At 54.0% G+C, this 25779-nt stretch overlaps 1 protein-coding gene across 6 annotated transcripts in view; it reads left to right on the top strand.

The window, feature by feature from the left end:
- Window positions 1–25779, top strand: part of KCP (kielin/chordin-like protein) — a 52531-nt gene that overhangs the window by 5562 nt on the left and 21190 nt on the right. Inside the window, exons 1-9 of one of the 6 annotated variants that reach the window (XM_013990801.2) lie at window positions 15046–16093; window positions 16205–16571; window positions 19398–19564; window positions 20545–20734; window positions 20824–20900; window positions 21471–21555; window positions 25088–25155; window positions 25370–25466; window positions 25608–25690. In XM_013990801.2, the coding sequence (XP_013846255.1) occupies window positions 16493–16571; window positions 19398–19564; window positions 20545–20734; window positions 20824–20900; window positions 21471–21555; window positions 25088–25155; window positions 25370–25466; window positions 25608–25690 (846 nt within the window). In that variant the 5' untranslated portion in view covers window positions 15046–16093; window positions 16205–16492. Of the gene's footprint in view, window positions 1–15045; window positions 16094–16204; window positions 16572–19397; window positions 19565–20544; window positions 20735–20823; window positions 20901–21470; window positions 21556–25087; window positions 25156–25369; window positions 25467–25503; window positions 25691–25779 lie in introns of those variants that run through there. The other 5 variants (XM_013990797.2, XM_013990798.1, XM_021078953.1 and 2 more) reach the window with 5 other exon arrangements.

Below are 25779 nucleotides of genomic sequence, written 5' to 3' on the forward strand. Positions count from 1 at the left end.
GCGGTCCCCCTGGTCCCTCCCAGGCCCTGGCTCTCTGCCCCCTTGGCCTTGATAAGAACAGACTCTACGTCCCTTTCCCTTCGTGGTCAGCCCCTCTCCTCGCCCTGATCTTCTGCAGTCTGGCTCCCACCCCTTTCCCGTGGATTCTGCTCTGGACCTTGGACCCACACCTTCAGCATCCCTAAAACCTTGGCCATGCCTCAGAAACCCCAGTCTCTGCGTCTCTTTCTCACTTGAACTCTCAGATCCTGGGGCTTCCCTATGGCCTGGGTTTCTCACCATCCCCTGTAAATAAATGCCCTGAGATTCCGCTCCTAGCTCAGCTCAGCGTCTTAGCATCCTCCTCTACCCTGCACTGCCTCGCCCCTGCCCTGCCTCTCAGTGCTGACATCATTGGTCCCTCTGCTGAGTCTTCTCCCACTTGTACCTTTCACCTCGATGCCAGGATGCCTCACCCAGACCCTCATCCCCACACCCAAGTGCAGCTGCACTTGGTCCGTTTCAGACGCTCCTAAAATCTGCTTAGCTCAGGGCTTCGCTCAAACCACTTCCCTCCCCACTACTGGGCCATGTCAAGGAAGGGGCCAGGGCCTGCATCCTTCCTGCCTGTCTGAAGGACTCACTATATAGAGCACACGGCACCTAACAAGGAGGAAAAGAAAGGGGAGGAAGTGCCACCTGGAACCACAGGCGTCTGGGGCTCCTGCAGTGGGAATGGCGGGGCTCCTGTTTTGTGAAGATAGAGGCCTCCCTGGTCCCACATGAACCATCTGTGGATTTCAACATCTTCTCTTGTCCCAAACAGACGGACCTGGTTGAAGCCCCGAGTCCAAGGGTGTTCCCCCTGGGGAGAGGGGTCCCATCCAGACACATGAGGCCCACCCATCATTGCTGTGGGATGCAGGGGGCCCTGTGGCTTCCCAGCCAGATCCATCTCAAGTCCCTGCAGCTTAGAACCAGGGCTTGAGATACTCCCTGGGGCAGGATCCTCTAAGGGGGGAAAGGAAAGGGGACTTAGCTGTGTCCAGGATGTCAGGGTCAGCCCAAGGGCACATGCTGGGGGGGGGGGGCTCTCCTCAGCTCACATCTGGACCTCAGGATGGTGGAGAGATGACAGCCACCTGGGATGGGAGGGGACTCGGGACAGGTCTGGGAGTCCAGAGGAGGCACTGTCTGGCCTGGAGTAGCTGAGGTGTAAAGTTATGAGGATGGGGTGGAGGGGGGCAGGGGGCATGATATGCACCCCACGTGGCCTCTCAACCCTTCACCTTGTGGGGGTGTGTGTCCCAGCTGCTCCTCTCTGGCCTCCTTAGAGGCAGGCAGGGTGGGGGTTGCGGCCTGAGCATTTTGTGTGTGTGTGTGTGTGTGTGTGTGTGCGCGCGCGCGCACGTGCCACTCACACATTTGTGTGGTATTAGGTAGGGGAAGGAGGTCGGGGGCTGGTAGCCAATAGAGCTATGGGGATGAGTGTTAGTCTTCTGCCAGCCAGGTACCCCGAGCCAGTGCTACTACCCTGCAGGGGTCAGGCCTGGCAGCCCTCGATGGGGCAGCCCCAGGCTGCGCTGCTGCTTCTGTAGCCTCTGATGCTGGGGCAGAAATTCAAGAGAGCAGAGGGGTCTCTGAGGGCTGAAGGACGACGGGTTAGGGGGCTCCTAGAGCAGGACCACTCTGCTCTCTTGGGCCCTCTAGGGAAGAGGGGATGTCAGGCCCTGCTGGAGGGGAGTCTGGGGGCGTTCTTACAAGACCAGCATCCTAGAATCTCAGTGTTTCACACTTCTCCAAGCCAGGGGCCAGCTGGAGCTCTGAGGCCAACCCAGGTCCCCTGTGCCGGGCAGACTGGGGCCATAAGCACACTGGTGGGCATGCAGAATCCAGGCTTCTCCACTGATCTGTGCCAGTCTGAGGACCACGTCACCCCTAGTTCTCCAGCTTTCCGCCTCCCTCTCTCCTGGAACAGTGCTTCCAAAGCTGCGGGGAGGCTGACATGCCCCGACAGCTGGTTCACAGGCCCTCACTGGGGGCAGAGGCAGAAGAAGGAGGCACCTGTTCAGGTAGGAAAGAGCTTATGGGGGCTTCCTCATCGCCACTCGACTCATTCTGAAGGCTTTGCTTTGCAGTAGCAGGTCACACGAGTGCCCAAAAGGACTGGGCAGGAGAGCAGTGACCCAGGGATGCTGGGTCCACCTAGAACTCAGCCATCTAGAGAGCAAGTGTGCTCAATCCTGCATTCTCACTGCAGCTGGGGGCCATGGGGTCAGGGAAGAGCATAGGCAGCCGGCCTTGGCAGAGGGACAGCCCATCCCAAGCTGTGGAGAAGAGCCAGGAGTTGCATTGCCAGACTGGTTAAGGCCCTATTGGAAAGGGTCGTGGTGTTCTGGAGGGGACAGGCCACTTGCTGGGTTGGCCGGAGGAGCAAGCACAACTAATGGGTCCCTAAAACAGGCAGGACGCTGCTAAACACTTTGCATACATTACTGCATTTAACTGTCGCAACCAGCCCCTGTGACGTGGGTATCATTAGTCTGTATCACATTTACAAAGACGTGAGCTGAGTAACCCTGCGAACCCGAACAAGTTTCTCAGCTTACTCATTTGTATTCTTAGCATTATCTTTGGTGCTCCTTGGCTTGAAGAAGCATCACCCGGATCTCCATCTTCACACGCTGTTCTTCCTTGTGTGCATGTCTCTGGGTTCAAGTTCCCTTTTTTATTGTCTTTTTTTGTCTTTTCTAGGGCTGCACCCGCGGCATATGGAGGTTCCCAGGCTAGGGGTTGAATCAGAGCTGCAGCTGCGGGCCTACGCCACAGCCACAGCAACGCGGGATCTGAGCCTCTCTCTGCGACCTACACCACAGTTCCCGGCAATGCCAGATTCTTTTTTTTTTTTTTTTTTGTCTTTTTGCTATTTCTTGGGCCGCTCCCGTGGCATATGGAGGTTCCCAAGCTAGGGGTCCAATCGGAGCTGTAGCCACCGGCCTACACCAGAGCCACAACAACGCGGGATCCGAGCCGCGTCTGCGACCTACACCACAGCTCACAGCAATGCTGGATCGTTAACCCACTGAGCAAGGGCAGGGACCGAACCCGCAACCTCATGGTTCCTAGTCGGATTCGTTAACCACTGCGCCACGACGGGAACTCCCCAGATTCTTAACCCACTGAGCGAGGCCAGGGATCGAACCCACAACCTCATGGTTCCTAGTAGGATTTGTTAACCACTGAGCCATGACGGGAACTCCACAAGTTCCCTTTTTTAATAAGGACATCAGTCGTATTAGATTAGGGCCCACCCCCATGACCTCATTTTAACTAATTACATCTGCAGAGACCCTATTTCTGAAATAAGGCCACATGCAGAGGTTCTGGGGGCTAGTAATTTAACACATGAGTTTCAGAGGGACGAATTCAAGCTGTAAGAGTATTTAAAATTTAACCTACTCTCCACCAAACACTGGGGTCTCATTTGGTTCTCACAACAAGTGTTCAAGGCAGGGATATGTATTATCTTCATTTTATTTATTATTTTTTTCTTTTTCTGCCACACCTACGGTATATGGAAATTCCCGGGCCAGGGATTGAATCCAAGCTGTCGCTGTAACCTATGCTGCAATCCAGCTGGGGCAATGCTGGATCCTTAACCAGTGCACCACAGTGGAAGCTCCTATCTTCATTTTATAGGTGAAGACACTGAATTTCAGAAAGATTAGGCAATTTAACAGCAACTGGTAGGGAGTTCCCCTCGTGGTGCAGTGGAAACAAATCTGACTGAGAACCATGAGGTTGCGGGTTGGATCCCTGGCCTCGCTCAGTGGGTTGAGGATCCAGCATTGCTGTGAGCTGTGGTGTAGGTCGCAGACGCAGCTCAAATCTGGCGTTGCTGTGGCTGTGGTGTAAGCTGGCAGCTGTAGCTCCAATTGGACCCCTAGCCTAGGAGCCTCCATATGCCGCGGGTGCAGCCCTAAAAACAAAAAACAAACAAAAAAACCCCCACAGTAACTAGTAAAATGAAAACACTTGGAATTTGAATCTGACCATGAGTGATACTTGATCACTTTAGGGTCAGGTAGACCTGGGTTCAAGTCCTAGCTGTGTGATGCTGGGCAAGGCGTTCAGCCTCTCTGAGTTTCAGTGTCCTTGTTTGTAGAAGGGGTTGATACTGTACTGTCAGCAGCGAAGAACTGCTGTTCAGCAGTCGGAGTGCAATCTAGGCCAGTGCCTGGCATGCAATAGCAGTGAAAACACTTTAAATATAGCAGTAGCCACTCCTCAGGGCACATCCTGTGTTCTGGTGTTTCTGGGTGGCTGCCTCACTATGGCCAGCTGTCCTCGCTGAGTCCCGGGGGCAGAAAGAGCCAGGAAGACATGTAGATCCCACGCTCTGCCTGTCCAGAGTTCCCTGGGTCTAGCTCCCCACCTCAGGCTGCCCAGCTGTCATGCCCTCCACTCTTCCCCTGCACTGGGCGGGGAGATGGAGCTGGCTGGTAGGGAACCTTCTTTGTCAAGCGCAGGGCCGTGGGGTGTTGTCTGTATAGAAAATATGGCCTTGGGTTTCCTGTCGTGGCTTAGTGGTTAACGAATCTGACTAGGAACCATGAGATTGGGAGTTCAATTCCTGGCCACGCTCAGTGGGTTAAGGATCTGGCATTGCCGGGAACTGTGGTGTAGATTGAAGACACGGCTCAGATCCGGTGTTGCTATGGCTGTGGCGTAAGCCGGCGGCTACAGCTCCGATTCGACCCCTAGCCTGGGAACCTCCATATGCCATGGGTGTGGCCCTAAAAAGACAAAAGACAAAAAAGAAAAAGAAACGAAAGTACAGCCTGTATATGTGCCAGCAAATGATGGTGGCCCCTGAGAAAGGCTGCTCACTCAGCCTCAGACACAGGCCCAGGAGAAATCAGCATCAGAAAGCAGAGCTGGGAGTTCCCGTCGTGGCGCAGTGGTTAACGAATCCGACTAGGAACCATGAGGTTGCGGGTTCGGTCCCCGCCCTTGCTCAGTGGGTTAACGATCCGGCGTAGCCATGAGCTGTGGTTTAGGTTGCAGACGCGGCTCGGATCCCGAGTTGCTGTGGCTCTGGTGTAGGCCGGTGGCTACAGCTCCGATTGGACCCCTAGCCTGGGAACCTCCATATGCCGCAGGAGCGGCCCAAAGAAATAGCAAAAAGACAAAAAAAAAAAAAAAAAAAAAGAAAGCAGAGCTGGGTTGGTGGATGGAGCAACGTGGGGAGGGGGTGACCACAAAGAGGCAGCATGAAGTGATGGGAAGTGTTCTCTAAACTGCTCTGATTGTGGTGAGAGTTACACAACTCTCTGCATTTGCCAAAACTCAGAACTGTGAACTAAAAAGAATGAATTTTAATGTATGTGAGTTAAAAATAAAGAAAAATTTTAAAAGCAATTCAGAAGATCCAAATTCTAGGAGTTCCCTGGTGGCTCAGGGGGATAAGGATCTGGCATTGTCACTGTGGCTGGAGCTTCTTGGGCCTGAGCCAAAAAAAAAAAAAAAAAAAATTCCAGGGAGTTCCTGTTGTGGCTCAGCAGGTTATGAACCCAATCAGTATCCATGCGGGTTTGATCCCTGGCCTCGCTCAGTGGATTAAGGGCACATCTTGGGCCCATGGTTACCATAGGCTTCAGCCAGGAACAGCAAGCATCCCAGCTGTTCCAGGTAGGAGTTTCTAAATGAATGAATGAATGATAAATTCAAAACGGGATGAGCAATAGAATGAATGGGTATGGGCCCCTCCCTAGGGCACAAAGAACAAGGTGGATCATTTTTCCCAGAATTCCTACCTTTCCAAGGTTTAAGGACTACGTCCTAAGTCCTCACTTTGGGGTCCTACATGGGAGCCTTGGCAAGAGAAGCAGAGGCCCTGGGCCCGGCAGGATGGGAGCAGAGTTGGCCATCAGCTCCTGTGGAATCTGCAGGATGAAAGCCCTTGCTCCTCCCCCCTTTTCCTGGAGACCTCCTCAGGGGCTGCCTCCCTTCCCCAAGCGCCACCCTGCTCCCCAGGTCCAGCCTTTCCCACCTGGGCCACTCAGGGTCATAGGCCGGCCTCACAGGGCTCAGTCAGGCGGTGGTGCTGCAGGGGAGGGGAGGCACAGCAGGGTGGAGTCCGAGGGACCTGTCACCATGATGAATATCATGTGCACATCTGCAGAGCAGCAGCCAAGCTCCCCAGAGCGGGCCTCCTGGTGGGAGGAGCAGAGCCTGGCCTTGGACCTGTTCACACTCTCAGAGTGCCTGGGGAGGAAGGGCTGGTGGCAGCTGATGGGAAAAAGGAGGACAGCCACTGATCCCTGCCCCCTCAGCCTGTTGATCCTTGGGGAATGAGGGGAATCGTGGACCCACTCAGGGGTCTACACTGGGAAGTGTTCAAGGTGCAGGACGATCAGCAGGGGCAGTGACCAGGGGAGCCTGACCACAGGGCTCTCCATAAGTAAGCCTGGACCTTAGAACATGTATTTTCCTGAATCTGTACATTTGTCCCCACTCATAAAATCCGAGGTGATCCGAGGGTAGTGCAACCATCAGAGGTGCAGCCTTGGGAGTTCCCGTTGTGGCTCAGCAGGTCACCAACCTGGCTGGTATCCATGAGGATGTGGGTTTGATGCTTTGCCATACTCAGGGGGTGAAGGACCCTGCGTTGCTGTGAGCTTCCGTGTAGGTCGCAGGCAAGGCTCGGATTCCTTGTTGCTGTGGCTGTGGTGTAGACAGGCAGTTGCAGCTCCCATTTGCCCCCTAGCCTGGGAACCTCCATATGCCCATGGGTTCAGCCCTAAAAAGCAAAAAAGACCAAAACAAACAAAAATGTGCAGCCTCTGGGTCACTCACTGGGGCCACCCTGTGGCCATTTCAATGCCTCATTCTGCCCTCCTGTGGCCCCACCTATCGTCCAAGACCACCTTCTTCAGACAGCTTTCCTGCCCACACACTCTGCCCAGGACTTTTCCTGGGGACAGCTTACCTGGATGGGACAGGAAAACAGTAAACTGTCCACAGGTAAGCCCTAGAGTAACCACTAAGAAAATAAGCAAAAATATAGTGTAAAAAAAAAATCATTAAAGGAACACTTAAAATGTTATACTAGGAAAAAAAATACTCACTAATGCAAAAGAAAGCAGTCTAGGAGAAATAGAGAAACAAAAACAATTTATATATATATATATATATATATATATATATATATATATATATATACACATACACACACACACACACAATTTGCTTTTTACGGCCACACCCTCGGCGTATGGAGCTTCCCAGGCTAGGGGTCCAATCGGAGCTGCAGCCACCAGCCTATGCCACAGCCACAGCAATGCAGGATCCTTAACCCACAGGGCAAGGCCAGGGATCGAACCCGAGTCCTCATGGATATTAGTTGGGTTCATTACCACTGGATTACAATGGGAATTCCCCCATATATTTGGAAAACAAGTAAAATGACAAAACAAATACAACTATATTAGTAAAGTGAATGGATTAAACCATCCAACCAAAGGCAGAGATCATCAGATCCCAGTTTTCAAAACAGGATCCAACTCAGAGTTCCCTGGTAACCTAGCGGTTAAGGATCAGGGGTTGTCACTGCTGTAGCTTGTGTCACTGCTGTGGCACGAGTTTGATCCCTAGCCTAGGAACTTCCACATGTTGTGGGTGTGGCCAGAAAAAGAAAGTCAGATAATAGTAGTGTTATCCAAGATGCAGAGAAATTGGAGCCCTCATATATTGCTTGTGGGAATGTGAAATGGTATAGCCACTTTGGAAGACAACTTGGCAGCTCCCCAGAAGGCTAAAAAAAAAAAAAGAGGTACCATGGGATACAGTAATTCCACTCACAGTTATATACCCAAGAGAAATTAAAGCACATGCCCTCACAAAAACTTGCACACGAATATGCATAGCGGCATTATTCTCAGTAGCCACAAAGTGGAAGCAACCCAAATGTCTATCAACTGATCACGGACAAGTATGGTCCATGTATACAATGGAATATTACTCGGCAATGGAAAGGAATGAAGTACAGATACATGGTCCAACATGGATAAAGCTTGAAAACATGCTAAGCGAAAGGCCAGACACAAAGGACTACCTAGAGGAGAGGTCCAGAAGAGGCAAATTCATAGAGGAAAAAGTGTAGATGAGATGTTGCCTAGGGCTGGAGGATGGATGATGGTAGGAAATAAGGGTGAAAGCCGAAGGGTATAGGGTTTCTTTTGGAGTGATAAATTGTTCTAAAATTATTATTTTTATTATTATTTGGTTGCTCTGTGGCACATGGAAGTTTCCGGGCCAAGGAAAGATCTGAGCCGCAGTTGTGACCTGTGCCATAGCTGCAACCCTGCCAGATCCTTAATCTACTGTGCCCCATGGGGATCAAACATGTGACCCAGCACTCCAGAGATGCCTCTGATCCCATTGTGCCACAGCAGAAACTCTTAAAATGTTCCCAAATTGATTGCAGTGATGATTGCCCAACTCTATGAATATACCAAACTATTGAGTCGCACACCTTAAACTGGTGAATTTATGGTGCGTGAATTATATCTCAATAAAGCTGCTGCCCACCCCGCCACCAAACAAACAGGAATTTGAGGTCCCTGCTGGGTGGGACCAGAGGACATCTGGTCTCTCAAGATAGTCCCAGTTGTGGTTTTGGCCCCCTGGCCTCCAACCCCTTGTCATCTGAGCCCCTCTCTTCATATTACCTGGAAGGAACTGCTGCTCTTCCTCCCTCAGCCCCTAAGACCTCGTTTATCTCAAAACTTCGGGGTGGGGCTGTGGGGCTGGGTGAGATGAGGCCCCTGGCCAGAGTGGCCGTGGCCATGGCAAGTCTTGGCCCAGACTCCTGCCAGATTATCCCTCTGGCCAGCCTTCCTGGAAAGGCATGCATGAGCTCAGAGCCTGACTGCAAAGGGAGCCAAGAGAATGGCGGAAGGGTGCTGGGCTAACCCAAGGCAGGGGCTCTGGGCAAGGGAAGGCAATGCCCCCCTGCTCATCCAGCCCCTCAGAACCACAGACAGAGTTGGGCCAGGCCTTGCCTTTATTAGGGTAGGAATCCCTGGGCCCCAAACCAGCAACAGAAGGGTAGGGGCCAAAGGCTCCTCTGAGACCCAGTCCCCCATCCAATCCTTGGATTTTGCAATGGGATTGAGGTGGTGGGAGGGGAGTCCCCTGAGTGTGCCCATGTGTGATACCTGCCAAGCAACCCTCATGGCCATACCATGGGATTAGAGGAGGGGAGGGGCAGAGCTGGCAAAACTGACCTGCCCGTGGGGTGTTCCCAGCCCAGTGAGAAAGGGAGAGCGCGCCTGCGTCTTGCAGCTAAGTGAAGACCCAGCGCTGCGGGGGGAAGGGCCAGAGAAGCAGAAGTTCCCAGTGTGCAAAAAAGCCATGGGCGGTGGGAAGGAACAGGGTTAGGAGTCAGAGCTGGGGTGAAGCGCCAGTTCCTCTGTTCTCCAGCTGAGTGACGTTGGCTGAGCTACTTAAACTCCCTGAGCCCATTTCCTTACTCAGCAGATGGGACCATCGGAGCACCTCCCTCCTGGAGCTGTTGTCAGCATGAATTCTGATAATCCACGTGACCCCTGGCCTGTGGCTGGCTCCCACGGAGTACTCCCAGCACAGCGATTGTCACTGCCGTTTGGGGGCGGGGCCTGGAGCCGAGGCTGCCACCTAGGGCTGTGTGCTGGACAGCTCTAGGGGGCCTCATTCACATCATAGCCTTTGTGGATCTACTACAGAACTTTCCCAGCCAATGGAAGGACGTATGCTGTCTGGAGAAGCTGCGCTTTTCACTCATTTGCACAAAATTGCCTTATAGTCTGGCTGTGCATCGCAGGGTACTGTAGCCTCTCGCTACATAGGGTCATTTCTATTAAAATGAATGAGAATTAAAGATAATTAAAAATTCAGATCCTCAGTTGCACGAACCATATTACAGGGACTCGCTGGCCTCGTGGGACTGTGGTATTGGACGGGGCAGATCTAGATCATGCCCATCATCGCAGAAAGTTCTTAGACGGTGCTGCTCTAAGGGGTGGTGCTGCCCAGAACCACCAGAGGAGGCTTTGTGGAGGCTTGAGAGCAGGTTGTGAGGAATGGGAAGAAGAAATGGGTGGGAAAAAAGAGGAAATTGCAGGCAGGAAGCCACACATATCGCCTCTCCTTTGGCCCCACTCTCTTAGCTTCTCCAAGCCCTAAGGGGATTCCTAGGAGTCAGTCTCTGGGGAAAAGAAAGTCAGAAAAGAGATTGAGGAGGGAGTTCCCACTGTGGCTCAGAGGTAACGAACCCGACTAGCATCCATGAGGATGCAGATTCGTTCCATGGCCTCGCTCAGAGGGTTAAGGATCTGGCATTGCCGTGAGCTGTGGTGTAGGTCTCAGACGTGGCTGAGATCCCACGTGGCTGAGGTTGAGGTGTAGGCCAGAGGCTACAGTTCCGATTCGACCCCTAGCCTCAGGAGTCTCCATATGCCGCGGTGTGGCCCTAAAAAGACCAAAAAGAAAAAAAAAAAAAAAGAAAGCAAAGAGATTGGGGAAGCCCCAGGTTCTCCAATGGGCCCAGGGCAGAGTGGCAAGCTCCCCGCCAGGCTGGAGAACCTTGTGGCTTGGAGGTCCCTGTGTGGTACCTGGAAAATTTTGCCAACATCTCCCTCCAGGCCCTGGCTCTGCTTCGAGGTTCAGACATGCAGTCTGATTGCATTGGTGTCTCTTTGCCAAAAACAAAACAAAACTAAACAAACAAAATGTACATGCACATCTTAAAATCCCAGCAGGTTCCATCCAACCAAAAATATTGAGTTCCAACTGTGACATTCACTCGTAAGCAGTGACGGTCAAGTGTGTGGACTTAAGTGGGCAGGCTGCAGCTTGGCACAGTCCCTGGAACACAGTGAGGCAGACCCTGCTGGCATTTTAAGGGGTAAAGAAGGTCCTTCCTGGAAGGGAGCTGGGGGCTTCGTAACTCTGAATTGGGGGGGGGACAGCCAGCTGTGGAATACAGCTGTGGAATTAGAATCTCAGATCTGTGATAAACAAGACGTCCCTCTGATCAGCTGCTCAGCCGGGGCAGCCTTTGCCTGGGGTGAACAATGTTGTGAGTGGGAAGAAAGGGTCCTGGGGGAATAAGGAGGTGGAGATGGGAGCCTCCGCGAGAGGTGCCTCGGGGGCAAGTTGGTGACTAGCCGGGGCAGGTGGAGAAGGGGCTGGGATCCTGCATAGCCTGTTCCCAAATACCACGTCCAGTTGAAGTCACGCGGTACACACATGCTTGCATGCGGTTATGTGGGCCAGGTGAAGGGTTTGGATGAGCCGACCTTGTTCCCACCCATCACAGCGAGAGGGAGTGATGGGCAAGGTAAGGGCTGGAGCAGGTGGAGTGATGGCTTCGCCATGATACCTTCCCGTCGCTTATTCATTTGTTACAACTGGCGTGACTTGAAAGCTATTAAATGAAGTGAAAAATGTGATCATGGACTAAGCCCTTCTCTCCCTCCCCGCTCCCAGCAGCCTTTGCTTCCAGCCACCAGCTCCAGAGAGAAAACCAACCTGCTGCCATGAACCGTGCAACTTGAAGGAAGTGAGTGAGGAAAAGTAACCTATGCTGGGGTCCCCTGTGCACCAGGTGCCACGCACGTGTCAGGCACACATCCTGGGCTCCTTGCCTCATTGGGTTCTCCCAGCCTACGGTCGCAGTTACTGCTTCCTTTATGGATGGAAGATTTTTGGCCTAGGGAGGTAGAGTAATTTAGGGAAATATGTAATAAGGTTAGCATCTCGGCCAAGGGCCCAGGAGAAAAGAGGATTCCCCTCGAAAGGGTGTAGCCGAAGAGAACTAAAAGAGGCCCTTTACAATCTGCAGATACAGTTAAGAGAATCAATAAGGATGCTGATGACTGGGGACTAAGAGTAGCAGGGAACCACTGGGCTGAGCCGATTAGGGGACGGAATCGTGTTACCACGGAAGCCTGGTGAGCAGGCTGAGGCCAGGAAGAAATATCCCAGCCACTCTCTTCTCCTGCCTTCAGGGCCCTCCTGTGCTTCTCATTGGCTGACCCAAAAGGAAGCCAGAAGGCAGGAAAGGTAGACTGAGGGAGTCTGCCTAGGGCTGGAGGACGGATGATGGTAGGAAACACGGGGTGAAGGCTGACGGGTATAGGGTTTTCTTCTGGGATGATAAAATGCTCTAAAATCCTTTTTTTTTTCTTTTTTCTTTTTCCTCCTTTGGCTGCCCTGTGGCATCTGGAGCTCCTGGGCCAGGGATCAGATCCCAGCCACAGTTGCAACCTATGCCGCAGTTGCGGCAATGCTAGATCCTTTAACCCACTGTGCTGGGCCAGGGAGCAAACCTGTGTCCTGGTGCTGTAGAGACACCACCAATCCTGTTGTGCCACAGCGGGAACTCCTGGGTTGTTCTCTTTATTACTGAGTTCTCTGTATGTCCTAGACACAAGTCTCTTATTCAGTATGAGTTGCAAGTATTTTCTCCCATTCTGCAGGTTGTCTTTTCACTTTTTTTTCTTGCCATGGCCGTGGCACATGGAAGCTCCCAGGCCAGGGACTGAACCTATGCCATAGCAGAGAGGGAGAATGAATGCAAGAGGGAGAAAAGGAGATCAACCCGTACAGACCGTAAGTGGTGGAGCAAGATTCGAACTCAGGACTCACTGACTGTAAACCCTGGAGCCTTTCTGCTGCCCAACATGGTAACACACACCCTGCTGGGTCCCACACACCCCTCCACACATGGGAACATCCTCTCAAGTAAAGACCCAAGCTTGGGCCTGAGTTATTCATCCTTCTCTAGCCAGATGTTCCTCTTCCAAAGAGGGTATTGGCTGGAGTTCTTGTAGTGGTGCAGTGGTTAACGAATCTGACTAGGAACAATGAGGTTGTGGATTCAATCCCTGGCCTTGCTCAGTGAGTTAAGGATCCGGCGTTGCCATGAGCTGTGGTGTAGGTTGCAGACGTGGCTCGGATCTGGTGTTGCTGTGCTGTGGTGTAGACCGGCAGCTGCAGCTCTGATTGGACCCCTAGCCTGGGAACCTCCATGTGCTGTGGAAGTTGCCCAAGAAATGGCAAAAAGACAAAAAAAAAGTGAAGGTACTGGCTTTTGGTGAGGACGGTGGCACCTGGTGTCCCCAGCCCGGCAGAGAAATGTGAGCCCTTAATTCCAGGCCTGACCTATTTGAGGGCACCTACGATCCCACACTCATGCTCTGCCCCCTGCCAGGAGCCACAGACCCCTTCCCTTGGCCTGGCCGGGGGCCTTCTGGCCATCATTGCTCCGGATCGGTTCATCGCTATATTCCTGTGTCTGGCCCGATGCCTGGCACCAAGGAAGCTCCCAGTGGTCAGTCATGGTGGAAACGCAAAGGCTTCTCCAAAGAAGACCTTTTCCTCAGGGACCTGGGTTTTTAGTTCATAGAGTGAGTTTTCCAGAAGCTTCTGTACCTTCTGTTGCAGATAAAGAATGTTAATATTGGCTTTTTGAGTTGGGCCTCAACAGGAGTTGATGATTCTGTTAAGAAAAATAATATATTCGGGGTGCTGAAAATGTGCTGGGCACTGTAAACGTTTTTTATAGGCACGCTCTCACTTGTCGAACACCCCAGAATCAGACTCTCTCAGCTGCACCTCATTCCAGTTCTACGCTGGCTGCAAGCAGCTCTGCATAGGTGCATCCCAGCAGCGTCCAGCCTTAGGCTTGGCTAGAAACCTCGCCCGTCGTGCTTTGGAGTCTCCCTGTTGTACAGCTCTGGATACCCTCGGGAGCTCACTTGAACACTCATTCATGCCTAACTGGGAGCAGCTAATGCCCTGTGGGGCACCCACGTCCATAAATAAGTGCTTCCACTTTCTGGCCTAGCCACTTTCTTCTTCTTCTTTTTTTTTTTTTTTCTTTTAATGTTGTTTTATTTAATTTATTTATTTATTTATTTATTTGTCTTTTGGGCCACACCTGTGGCATATGGAAGTTCCCAGGCTAGGGTTCAAATCGGAGCTGTAGCCACTGGCTTATGCCACAGCCACAGCGACTCGGGATCCAAGCTGGGTCTGCGACCTACACCACAACTAACAGCAATGCGGAATCCTTAACCCACTGAGCGAGGCCAGGGATCAAAACCACGTCCTCATGGATGCTGGTGAAATTCATTAACCACTGAGCCACAGTGGGAACTGCCAATAAAGCAGTCATGTCAGCTTTGCATCCTTCCCTATTTTGCCCTCCCCCCTCCGCATTCCTGTTCCCTGGGATCATATTGCAAAATAAACTTGCACGTAAGCCTTTGGTCTCAGGCTCTGCTTTCAGAGAATCCAGGCTAAGACAGTCCTTATAACAATCACGATGGAGGCACTATTATTATTCCCACTTCATATTGAGGCTTAGAAAGGCTCAATAACTTGCTGACGTCATACCGGGGGGAGGGGCAGAGGCACCGAAACCTTTAGGAAGCAAGAAGAGGGTATGAAGTGTTCCTTTCAAGGACTGGGAGACTGCATTTCCCAGGGAATTTAGTAGAATTTCTGACAGTGTTCTGTGTCCGCTGAGGTTTGTGGATGGATGTGAAGCGAATCCGAATCCAGTAAGCCAGGTGATAGACTGCTTTTCAGTGACACTCAGGAGCACGGAGGGGCTGGAGCCGGTGCTGCGGGGGTGGGGGTGGGGGTGGGGCAAGGGCGAGGGGGTTGGGCAGAGCAGCCAGCAGCTGGGGAGGTGACTAGGGATGGCTGGGGGGCTGGGCTCCTGGTGATGATAAGGAGTGTGGCCCTGGGACCCCAAGGACCTCTCCTTGGATCCAGGCTCTGTGGTTTACACCCAGTGTAACTTTGAGCAGCTCACCTGACTTCTCAGATGCCTCATCTGTAAGATGGGGATTAAGGCACCCTCAGCTGAGGGTTGGGGTAGTGGTTAGTCATCCCATAAGAGAAGCAAGGAGAGCTAACGCCTACGGGCCAGGCTCTGTGCCAGGGGCACTTTCCAGCCCTTAATGTACTTATAATCCTCACAAACCCTTGGCGGGTGTGGGGGGGGAGCTGTTAGAGCCGCAGGTCACAGCTAAGAAAAACTGGCCCCTGAAAGTTAAATGACTGGCCTGAAGAAAGTCAGCAGGAAAGCATCAGGCTCCGGATTGGACCTGGCAGCACTCCGCAGAGTCTGCCTCGGTCTTTCCTCTGCCCAGCCTCCCGGGGGGCCTGCCTCCTAACAGGCACCATCTTCCTCAAGCCCGATGGGCATGGAGCTCCCCCTTCCTTGTTCCTTTGCAGGCCGGCTGGCCCTGGCTTTCCTCTGCTCCCTCGGGCCATGCTCCAGGCCAGCTGAGGCCAGTTCCCAGCACCGGCTCACGGCCTCCCCGCCCCCAACTCTTCAGGGCCTATTAGGGGCCCACACGCCTGGGGAGAGACTCTGCTTTCTCTTCAAGGGCTTGGAAAGTGGGCTGGAGGGACCTTTAGTCCCATCCTGGGCTGGGCAGGGTGGGGGCGCTCCGATTTGCCGGCCTTCACGGCTCCAGCTCCATGTTCCTTGGCCTGGGAGCTCGGGGGCCCATCCCCACCTCCCCGGCCACTCGGAGCACTTTCCCAGCCCAGCGGCCCACGTGACCAGCCCCTCTCACTTCCTCCCTTCGGGGCCCCTCTGCCTGCTGAGCCCAGGGCCCTGCCCCCTGCCCAGACTCACCCCCCAGGCCAGTTCTGAGCCCAGGATCGGAGACATGGGTTAGGACCAGTCAGCCAAGGGAGGCATGGCATGTGGGGCCAAGCCTGGGCGTGCTGGGGGTGGATGGCGAGGTGAGCAGAGTCCAGGGAAGAAATGTAGAGGCGTCTCTGGAGAAAGGAGGAGGAGCCCCGGAGCCGCAGCTCTTGGTCTTGACCGAGTGCTTAGCCCGTGCCCACCCCTACCCTACCCTACCCTAAATTCTTTAGCTACGTGGTCTCGTGTAATCCTCACTGCAAATCCATAAAACAGCTCTCATGATCCCCGGCTTAAAACAGGGAAACTGAGACACAGGGATGTTTAGAGGCCTAAGGGCACATGCAACTGGCTGAGCAGGGATTTGAACCCAGCTCGGTTTGCTTCTCCTGTGAACAGGTGAGGAAGGGAAAAAGCTGAACTGGGATCCTCACGGTGATGGAGGAACCCAAGGGGCAGGGAGACCAGCTGTCCCAGAGCCCCAGCGTGGTGAACTTGTGTTTTTTTCAGGGTCTCCTTTCAGGATCATGAGGAGAGACGTCGCCCCCATGGGCTCCCGGCTTCCTGCTCTCCCGGGGCGCTCTCCTGCCCCTCTGAGCCAGAGCTGGGGTCAAGATGGGGCCGAGGCCCTGGGGTCGATGAGGTGCCCATCAGGGAAGCAGGCGCCAAGGGGCAGGATGACAGACACCAGAAGCCCTCCCTGAACAAAGAGCGGGTGGGAGGCGGCCTGGAGCGTCCCCACCCCGCCTCTCCCAGCGCCTGCTGAACCGAGACCACAGACAGAGAGGCGGGGAGAGCATGGCCGGGGCCACGGCCGCTCTGCTGCCCCTCGTCCTGCAGCTCATGGGCCTGGCGCTGGCCCCGGGGATGGGCAGAGGTAAGTCAGGGCGCCTCGGGCTTGGGGTCAGCAGGGTGGGACCTACCTCTGGCTCAGCCAGGTCTGCAAGCGCAGCTGGGGCTGGGGGTTGCCTCCCCGAGGCTGCCTTTGGGTGTGTGCGCCCCTCAGAGCCGCCTGAGTCCTCTCTGTTGGTGGAGGAGCCAGCGTGGTGGGGCAGCCGGGAGCCTAGGGCAGGGGTTTGGGGTCCGAGATCGGCACGGGGCTTCCGGCTCTGGCCCTGGGAGGAATTCCTGCAGGCAGCAGTGGGGGAGAGGCTGCCCTGGAATCTGGGAGTCTGAAGTTAATTATTTGTCTTGAGAAAGGGGGAAAAAAAGAAGGCTGGCCATGGGAGCTGACTTTGAGTCTCTGTGTCTGGCTTTCATCCAGAAGGACAGGCAGGAATAGAGGGGTGAGGGCAAGGGCGGGGGAGGGGAGCTGAGGACAGCTCCTCGGGGAGCAATCAGCCTTCGTGCAACAGTCTGGAGCTCTTTCTGCAGGGCTCTCCAGACAAGGGAGCAGCTCTGTCTTCCCTGAGGGTCCCAGAGGACCCCCAGCTTCTCCCTGACCCCCTTGGGGTGCCCGCTTAAGCAGGCCTGGAGAGAGTGGCCTGAAAGGAGGAATTATTGGGCGGGGGTGTTGTTGAGCTGGAGTGGAGAGCTTAAGATGCTGGGACCCCCTCCTTGGCCGCCCTTCATGGGCTGGGGAGGAAGCTAGTGCAGGAGCCAGGCCAAGATCAAGAGCCATTCCAAGTGACAACACCCTGCCCGAGGGATGGGGTTGGAACATGCGGAAGAGGTATGAGGGTTGGGGTCTTAGAACCCCAGATGCAGGGGCTAGCAGAGTGGCACTTGGACTTGCTACTGGGAATCTTCATAAGTGTGACTTAGAAAGATTGTGCCAGGGAGTCCCCGTCGTGGCACAGTGGTTAACGAATCTGACTAGGAACCATGAGGTTGCAGGTTCAATCCCTGGCCTTGCTCCATGGGTTAAGGATCTGGTGTTGCCGTGAGCTGTGGTGTAGGTTGCAGACTCGGCTCAGATCCCGCGTTGCTGTGGCTCTGGCGTAGGCTGGCGGCTACAGCTCCTATTCGACCCCTAGTCTGGGAACCTCCATATGCTGCAGGAGCGGCCTTAAAAAAGGCAAAAAAAAAAAAAAAAAAGAAAGAAAGAAAATTAGAAAGATTGTGCCAGGAGTACCAGTTCCTGTCGTGGTACAGCAGAAATAAATCCGACTAGGAACCATGAGGTTGCGGGTTTGATCCCTGGCCTTGCTCAGTGGGTTAAGGATCTGGTATTGCCGTGCTGTAGCTCCAATATGACCCTTAGCCTGGGAACCTCCACATGCCCCGGGTGTGGCCCTAAAAAAGCAAAAAAAAGGCTGTGCCAGGAAAACGTAAAGCCGGGGAGTCTTTGGCCTCCTGAGTGGGGACAGAGGGGAGGCGAGAGGTGGGGGGTGGGGATGGGTTGGGGGCTGACAGGCTGAGACCAGGGACTGATGGGGTTTGGGAGGGAGAGGTACACAAGGGGCATCCCAGCCCCAGATTTCTGCCAGGTGGGGATGACATTAACCAAGCCAAGGAACTCAAACTCAGGACAAAGCTGGTCTGGACAAAAGAGGGCAATTTAGGCTTTGGACTAGAATCTCCCTCCCACCTTGGTGGTGGCAGTGGGGGGCTGGGGGAGGGAGGGACATTGTTCCCCTGCTTCAGAGGACTAGTGAGCCCAAGAACCCCTGCTAGCCGCCCAGGCCGGCCTGGCTCATGAGCTAATGAGCTGTGTCTGTGCAAAGACCCTCCCCTCCCCGTCCTCCCCTTCCTCCCTCCTCTCGCCTCCTGCTCCAGAGCCCCTGCTGCCCTCCTCTACCCGGAGGAGGGATGGCGGCTGGGGGGAACCAAGCCCAGCGTCAGACTATCCCCCCACAGCTGCTATGTCCTGACTGCAGCAGAGGGGCCAGAGTGAGGTGACCGTGGCCATCCCCAGCCCCAGGCTTGAACTCAAAGCCGACCCCTCCTAGGACCCAGTGTCAGCTAGAACCCAGGACAGGCCGACTTCATTCTGCTGGTGCCTGGAAAGCTGGAGGAGGCCCTGCCAGCACCTTCCCCAAACCCCTCAAGACATGCAGTCACGACCCACTTCCTGGAGCCCACCCTGTCCACTGCGGGGTCCCCAGGCCCTTCTGCCACCGGCCTGGGAACAGCGGCAAGGCTTGGGAGTGGGAACAGAGGGAAGAGTTGCCCTCCCTGCACACAGAAGCCGTGCCCCTCTGACAGGGGAAGGCGGGCAGACAGAGGGCAGGGTCTGCTCCCACCAGACCCCGGGCACCTGAAAGAAGCCCTGCTTCCACCTGTTTATCTCCCTCTCCTGCATTTCCACCTGGGATGACTTGTGGGTCCTTCCAGTGTGAGGTGTCAGCTCCCCAGGTTGCCCCTGGCCAAGTCTCTGACCCGAGTGAGGGTGGATGACCTTGACACATCCCCCATGGCTGGGGACACCTACAGAGTCAGGGCAGGCTGCAGGGAGGCCCTCTGCTCCCCTCCACACCAGGGCCCCCAGGGAGGCAGGGTCTCTGGGGATTGTACCTGCCTGAGGTTCTTTCTACTTGGGAGAGCTGGTTGGGGTCTCTTTGGTCCACCCAGGCTCCCTCCTCCTCCTCCCTGGCTTTCACTCCAGCCCCTCACAGACCGTCTCTCCTTCCCTGGATGGTGGGTAGCAGGTGAACAAGGGTGGGGCACCGGATGCCCCCCACCCCGCCCCGTGGGAAGACAAGCCCAGGAAACCCTCCGAGCCCCTCACCCATAGGCCTTGCCTGGATTCTTGTGCCTTCAGGGAGCGTTGTCCCCAGGGAGACCCCAGGTCTTGCTGACAGCCGTGACTACCAGCCACAGGCACTGGCCTACTCCTCAGCCCCAGCCAGGGCCCCCCAGGAGCTGTGGCGCCCCCTGGAGGAGCGGCTGGGAAGGCTGGAGGCTGAGGTGACCCAGCTCAGAGAACAGGTACCATGGAGGCAGTGGGTGGGCCTGGGGCAGGGACCCTGAAATAGAGTTTTGTTTTAAATGCACATGGAAAAGTTCTTATCTGAACAGTTCTGAACATCGGTTCTTTCATACAAATGAAGAACCTCAGGGGATTTGTTTTGTCACTCGGATTTTCATATCTTTTCATGCATTGGGCACATATTACGGAGCATCTACTATATATAAGAAATCATCAAGAGGAGTTCCCATCGTGGTGCAGCGGAAACGAATCCGACTAGGAACCAAGAGGTTTCAGGTTCAATCCCTGGCCTTGCTCAGTGGGTTGAGGATCTGGCGTTGCCGTGAGCTGCGGTGTGGGTCGTAGACGCAGCTCAGATCCCGCGTTGCTGTGGCTGTGGCTTAGGCCATTGGCTACAGCTCCAATTCGAGCCCTAGCCTGGAAACCTCCATATGCCATGGGAACAGCCTTAGGAAAGGCAAAAAGATAAAAAGACAAAAAAAAAAAAAAAAAAGAAAGAAATCATCAAGAAAGATTCTGGGGGAGTTGCTGATGTGTCTCAACTGCAGTATAGGTTGCAGGGGTGGCTCAGATCCCATGTTGCTGAGGTTGTGGTGTAGGCCGGCAGCTGCAGCTAAAATTAGACCCCTAGCCTGGGAACCTCCACATGCCACAGGTGTGGCCCAAAAAAGAAAAGAAAAAAAAAAGAAAAATTTTGGATAGATAAAGGTCTTTAATGGTTGGATCATGGGGCCTGGGTCCCATTTTTGTCCAGAGGAGAGGGCCGAGGGCCCCATGCTCCCCTGGGGGCCTGTCCAGACCCTAGGCCATGAGGCTGTTGCAGCTGGACTGGTGGAGCTGGATGCTGCCTGGAGACGGACCCCTTCTGCTCTGGAAATGTCATTTCCTTCCCATCTTGCCTCGGCTTTCACTGCCCTGAATACGCAAGAGGTGGTGGGGGAAGCCAAACCAGCCCCTCCACCCCCGCCTCTTCCCCCAGAACCAAGTCCTGCAGGGGAGGGTGAGGCAGCTGGAGTCCTGTGAATGCCACCCGGCTTCTCCCCAGTGCTGGGGGCTGGGCCGGGCCTGGCCCGAGGGGGCGCGCTGGGAGCCTGACGCCTGCACAGCCTGTGTCTGCCAGGATGGGGCTGCACGCTGCGACCCCAAGCCCGGCCTGCCCCGCTGCCATGGTGAGTGCCCCCAGCCTGCCCACCGGCACCACCTCAGGGCCTGGAGGTGGCTCTGAGGGCCTGGAGTGGCAGCACTGTCTCCTCCTCAGGCTGCAGCCACAATGGTCAGACCTACGGCAATGGGGAGACCTTCTCCACAGATGCCTGTACCACCTGCCGCTGCCTGGTGAGTTCCCGTGACCCCCTGGATACCCCACACTCAGCCCCCTCACCTCAGGTACCTGTCGCTGCAGCCTGGTGTGCTGAGAGTTAAGCAGAGGCGTCTGCCTGCCCATCCCCTCAGGCCCTGCCACTGGTGGCCTTCAGCTGATGCTGAATCGTTCTACTTTCTACAATAATTCTTGTCCCCCTGTACCTGCCCCTCCCCTGTGGACCGTCCATGTCCCTGCTCATCCATCTGTCCCTGTCGTCTTCCTGCCTCTTCTCCCCCATCTGGCTCTGTATCCACCTTCTCCGCCTTCCCTTCCTCGCCCTCCACTGAGGGACCCTTGGTTTCCTTCCTAGGACCTCTCCACTCTAAGGAATTTGCTGGCACCTGGGAGAGATGGCTTCTGAGGGGCCAGATTGGCAGGAGAAAATGGGGGTGGGGGGGTGTCTCTTCTCTGCCCTTGGGCCAAGGGCAGCCCATGGACTCTGAGCAACTCAGCCTCTTGCTCCTCTGGCGGGTCCCAGCCTGGGTGAGGTCTTGGCTCTGGAGACCCTCCCTTGCAGGGTTCCGATGGCAACTTTCCTGCAGGAAGGAGCTGTAACCTGCTCCCAGAAGCCATGCCCAAGGGGACCCTGCCTGGAGCCAGGAGCATGCTGCCCGCACTGTGAGCCAGGTCAGCCTCCTGCCAGCCCCAGCCCCATCTCCTGCGTGCGTGTGCTGGGGCCCCCAGAGCCTGGCCTGCCACCTGCCATGTGCCCAGAAGTGCCCACCCAATGGCTCTGGCAGGGGCTAGGCCAGTTCAGAAATGGAGCCCAAGTCAGCAAATGCTGCCTCTGGCCTGGGACTGAGTCATAGGCTCTATATGTTTTCCTCTCCTTCTAATCTAGTGAGAAGATAAATTTATGTAGCTAATAGAATACAAGGTTTAAGAGACAATGGGAGGAGTTCCCATCATGACTCAGTGGTGAACAAATCCAACTAGGAACCATGAGGTTGTGGGTTTGATCCCTGGCCTTGCTCCGTGGCCTAAGGATCCAGTGGCATTGCCGTGAGCTGTGTGTAGGTTACAGACATGGCTTGGATCTGGCGTTGCTGTGGCTCTGGTGTAGGCTGGCAGTTACAGCTCCGATTCGACCCTTAGCCTGGGAACCTCCATATGCCACGGGAGCGGCCCTAGAAAAGGCAAAAAGACAAAAAAAAAAAAAAAAAAAAGAGAGAGAGAGAGAGAGACAATGGGAGTTCCCATTGTGGCTGAGTGGGTTACAAACCCAACTAGTATCCATGAGGACGCAGGTTCCGTCCCTGGCCTCGCCCAGTGGGTTAAGGATCTGGCGTTGCCATGAGCTGTGGTGTAGGCTGGCAGCTGCAGCTCCAATTGGACCCCTAGCCTGGGAACCTCCATATGGCACGGGTGCGGCCCTAAAAAAACAAAACAAACAAACAAACAAAAGAGCCAATGGACGGACTAAGAGGAGGTGTAAAAAAGGGAGTGAGTGGCCGATGATCAGAGGGGAGGCCAGGAGGGCAAGAGAACCCCCACCGCTGCCGACAGGCCATCAGGAGGGCTCTACAGACAACGGGTCCTCAAGCTGGATCCTCAAGGAAGAGTGGGGTTTCACCAGGAGGAGAGGGGGTCCTCGAGGGCCCTCTGGGCTTGCAAACAGAGTGGGGGGAAGCGTGTTGCAGGAAATCAGTCTGGGAAGACTAGTGGGAACAGACTGCTGAAAGCCGTGCTGTTTGTTCTTCGGTGGACAATGGGCAGCCATTGAGGGCTGAAGAGCTAGCCTATGGTAGGTTCAAAGAGGTGTTTTGGAATATTCATCTGGTATGGGCCAGATGCAGAGGGACTGGTTAGGGGGCTATTATAGCAGTTGCCTAGGCATGGAGCCAGGGAGGGGAGTGGGAGGCAGAAGGAAGGGTGTTTCTAGAGAGTGTGATTGGATCCCACAGAACAGTGGGCTCCAAGCGTGGGAACTTAGGAAGGTCATGGTACAGTGACATGGACAGAGCTGAGAGGAAGTGAAAGCAGTGGCTCTGCTGGGGGGCGGGGGTGTTACTAGCTCATAGTTAGGAAGATAAGGTGGCCAGGTTTAACAAATAAAAATAAAGGCTGCTCTGTTAAATGTGAATTTTAGATAAATAACACATATGCTTCAGTATAAGTACGTCCCATGCAATATTTAGGACATACTTATGCTAAAAAACTATGCATTGTTCATCTGAAATTCACATTTCACTGGGCATCCGATATTTTACCTGGCAACCCTACCCCAGGAAGAATGGCAGCTGGTCTTTTGAAAGGTGGGACAGGGGTTCAATGGCAGCTGGTCTTTTGAAAGGTGAGACAGGGGTTCAAGGTCTGGAAGTACAGCTTGAGAGTCTTGTCCACAGATGAGGAATGACATCTTGGGAGTTGATGGAGCGCAAAGAAAAGGGACACACACACACACAGCTTGTAGGACACCTGGGACCTCAGGGCCACTGCTAGCCCATGTGACATCTTTGGTGAATTTTTAATTTAATTTATTCTTGGCCACCACATGGCACATGGAGTTCCCAGGCCAGGGATCAAATCTAAGCCACAGTCATGACCTAAGCCGCAGCTATGGCAACATTGGATCCCCAGCCCACTGCGCCAGGCCACGGATCAAACCTACGTGCCAGTGCTCCCAAGACACCATGGATCCTGTTGCGCCACAGTGGGAACTCTGAATTTTTTTTAATTTTTAAAAAGTACCCGGAGGAGTTCCTGTTGTGGCTCAGTGGGTTACAAACCCAACTAGTATCCATGAGTATGTGGGTTCGATCCCTGGCCTCGCTTAGGGGGTTAAGGATCTGATGTTGCCGTGAGCTTCGGTGCAGGTCGCAGATGTGGCTTGGGTCTGGCGTTTCTGTGGCTCTGGCGTAGGCCAGCAGCTACAGCTCCGATTCGACCTCTAGTCTAGGAACTTCCATATGCGGTGGGTGTGGCCCTAAAAAGCAAAAACAAACAAACAAGAGCACCCTTTCCTGAACACTCACACATGTTGTAAAATGATGAAAATCTACTGATTGTTAGAGTCAGACACTATACTGCCACCTGTTGGAAGGTTGTAGTAAATATACAAATCTCTGATCATCGCCTGAATGGTACCCTTTAAAAAATTTTTGTTTTAATTTAATTTAATTTTTGTTTATTTACTTTTTGTCTTTTTTTAGGGCCACACCCAACAGCATATGGAGGTTCCCAGGCTAGGGGTCTAATTGGAGCTGTAGCCGCCAGCCTACACCACAGCCACAGCAACATAGGATCCAAGCCATGTCTGTGAACTACACCACAGCTCACCGCAACACTGGATCCTTAACCCACTGAGCAAGAACAGGGATCGAACCTGCAACCTTATGGCTCCTAGACGGATTCGTTAATCACTGAGCCACAATGGGAACTCCAGAAAAAAATTTTTTTTATTTAAGTTGATTTACAATATTGTGTTAATTTCTGCTGTAGAGCAAGGTGACTCAGTTATGCATATATATTCCTTTTCATATTCTTTTCCATTATGGTTTATCACAGGATGTTGACTGTATTGCCCTGTGCTATACAGTAGGACCTGTTGTTTATCCATCCTATGTATAATAGTTTGCCTTTGCTAATCCCAAATTCCTAATTCTTCTCTCCCTGCCTGCCCCCCCCTCCACCATTGGCAGCCACAAGCCTGTTCTCTATTCTGTGGAGTCTGTTTTTGTTTCTTAGATATGTTGATTTTAGATTCCATGTATAAGTGATATTATATGGTATTTGTCTTTCTGTTTCTGACTTTACTCTGTATGATAATCTCTAGATCCATCCATGTTGCTACAGATGGCATTATTTCATTCTTTTCAACGACTAAATAGTATTTCATTTTACACACACACACACACACACACACACACACACCACATCTTCTTTATCCGTTATTATTATCCATAGACATGTAGGTTTTTTCCTTGTCTTAGCTCTTGTAAATTGTGCTGCTATGAACATAGGGTGATGTGTCTTTCAAATTATAGTTTAGAGTGGATATATGCCCAGGAGTGGGATTGCTGGACCACATAGCAACTAGTTTTAGTTTTTTGAGGAACCTCCATGCTACTTTCCCATAGTGGCTTCATGTCTCACCCTTGCTGGTGTTTTTGCCCATTTTCTGGGTATCTTACTTGGTGGCCTGGCCCTGATTTTGCAGGCTGCCCTGGAGGCCACAGGGCTGGGGAAACTTGGCAACCAGAGCCTTGTGTCATCTGCAGCTGCCAGGTAAGGGAATCGGAGCCTGCCCGAGCCACTACCCATGTCCCTACTGCTTGGCATACCCCAGGCTTGTCAGTGCCAAGTCTAATCTGGGGGGCTGGGCAGGGCTGTGGCTGCCCCTCCGGCACTGAGGCCTGGAGCCTGCTAGGCCTGCTAGGCCAGCAGAGAAGCTCGGCCTGGGCAGTGGAGGAGGAGGGCGGGCTCAGTGTCTGCCCCGCAGGCAGGGACCGTGCGGTGCCAGGGGCCCTCATGCTCAGAGCTCAACTGCCTGGAGAGCTACACCCCACCTGGGGAGTGCTGCCCCGTCTGCCGGCCAGGTGACCTCCTCCCCTGCCCTGCCCTCCGTCTCCTCAGCCCCAGAGGGGTCCGTACCTACTTGGGGTCGTGCCTTCCCTTGGGTGATGTCCCCCCACCCGGCTCTCTGCTGATCAGCCTGTCATCCTGGCCACCCTCCCCAGGCTGTGAGTATGAGGGGCAGCTGTATGAGGAGGGGGCCAACTTCCCGTCCAGCTCCAACCCTTGTCTCCAGTGCTCCTGCCTGGTGAGCCCACCCCCACCTCTGCCTAGGCCCTGCTCCTCCTGCGATAGCCCTGCCACTCCTTCAGCCACACTCCCACCCTGTGCCCTTCC

The sequence above is a fragment of the Sus scrofa genome, chromosome 18 (genome assembly GCF_000003025.6).
Source record: "Sus scrofa isolate TJ Tabasco breed Duroc chromosome 18, Sscrofa11.1, whole genome shotgun sequence".
NCBI lineage: Eukaryota > Metazoa > Chordata > Mammalia > Artiodactyla > Suidae > Sus > Sus scrofa.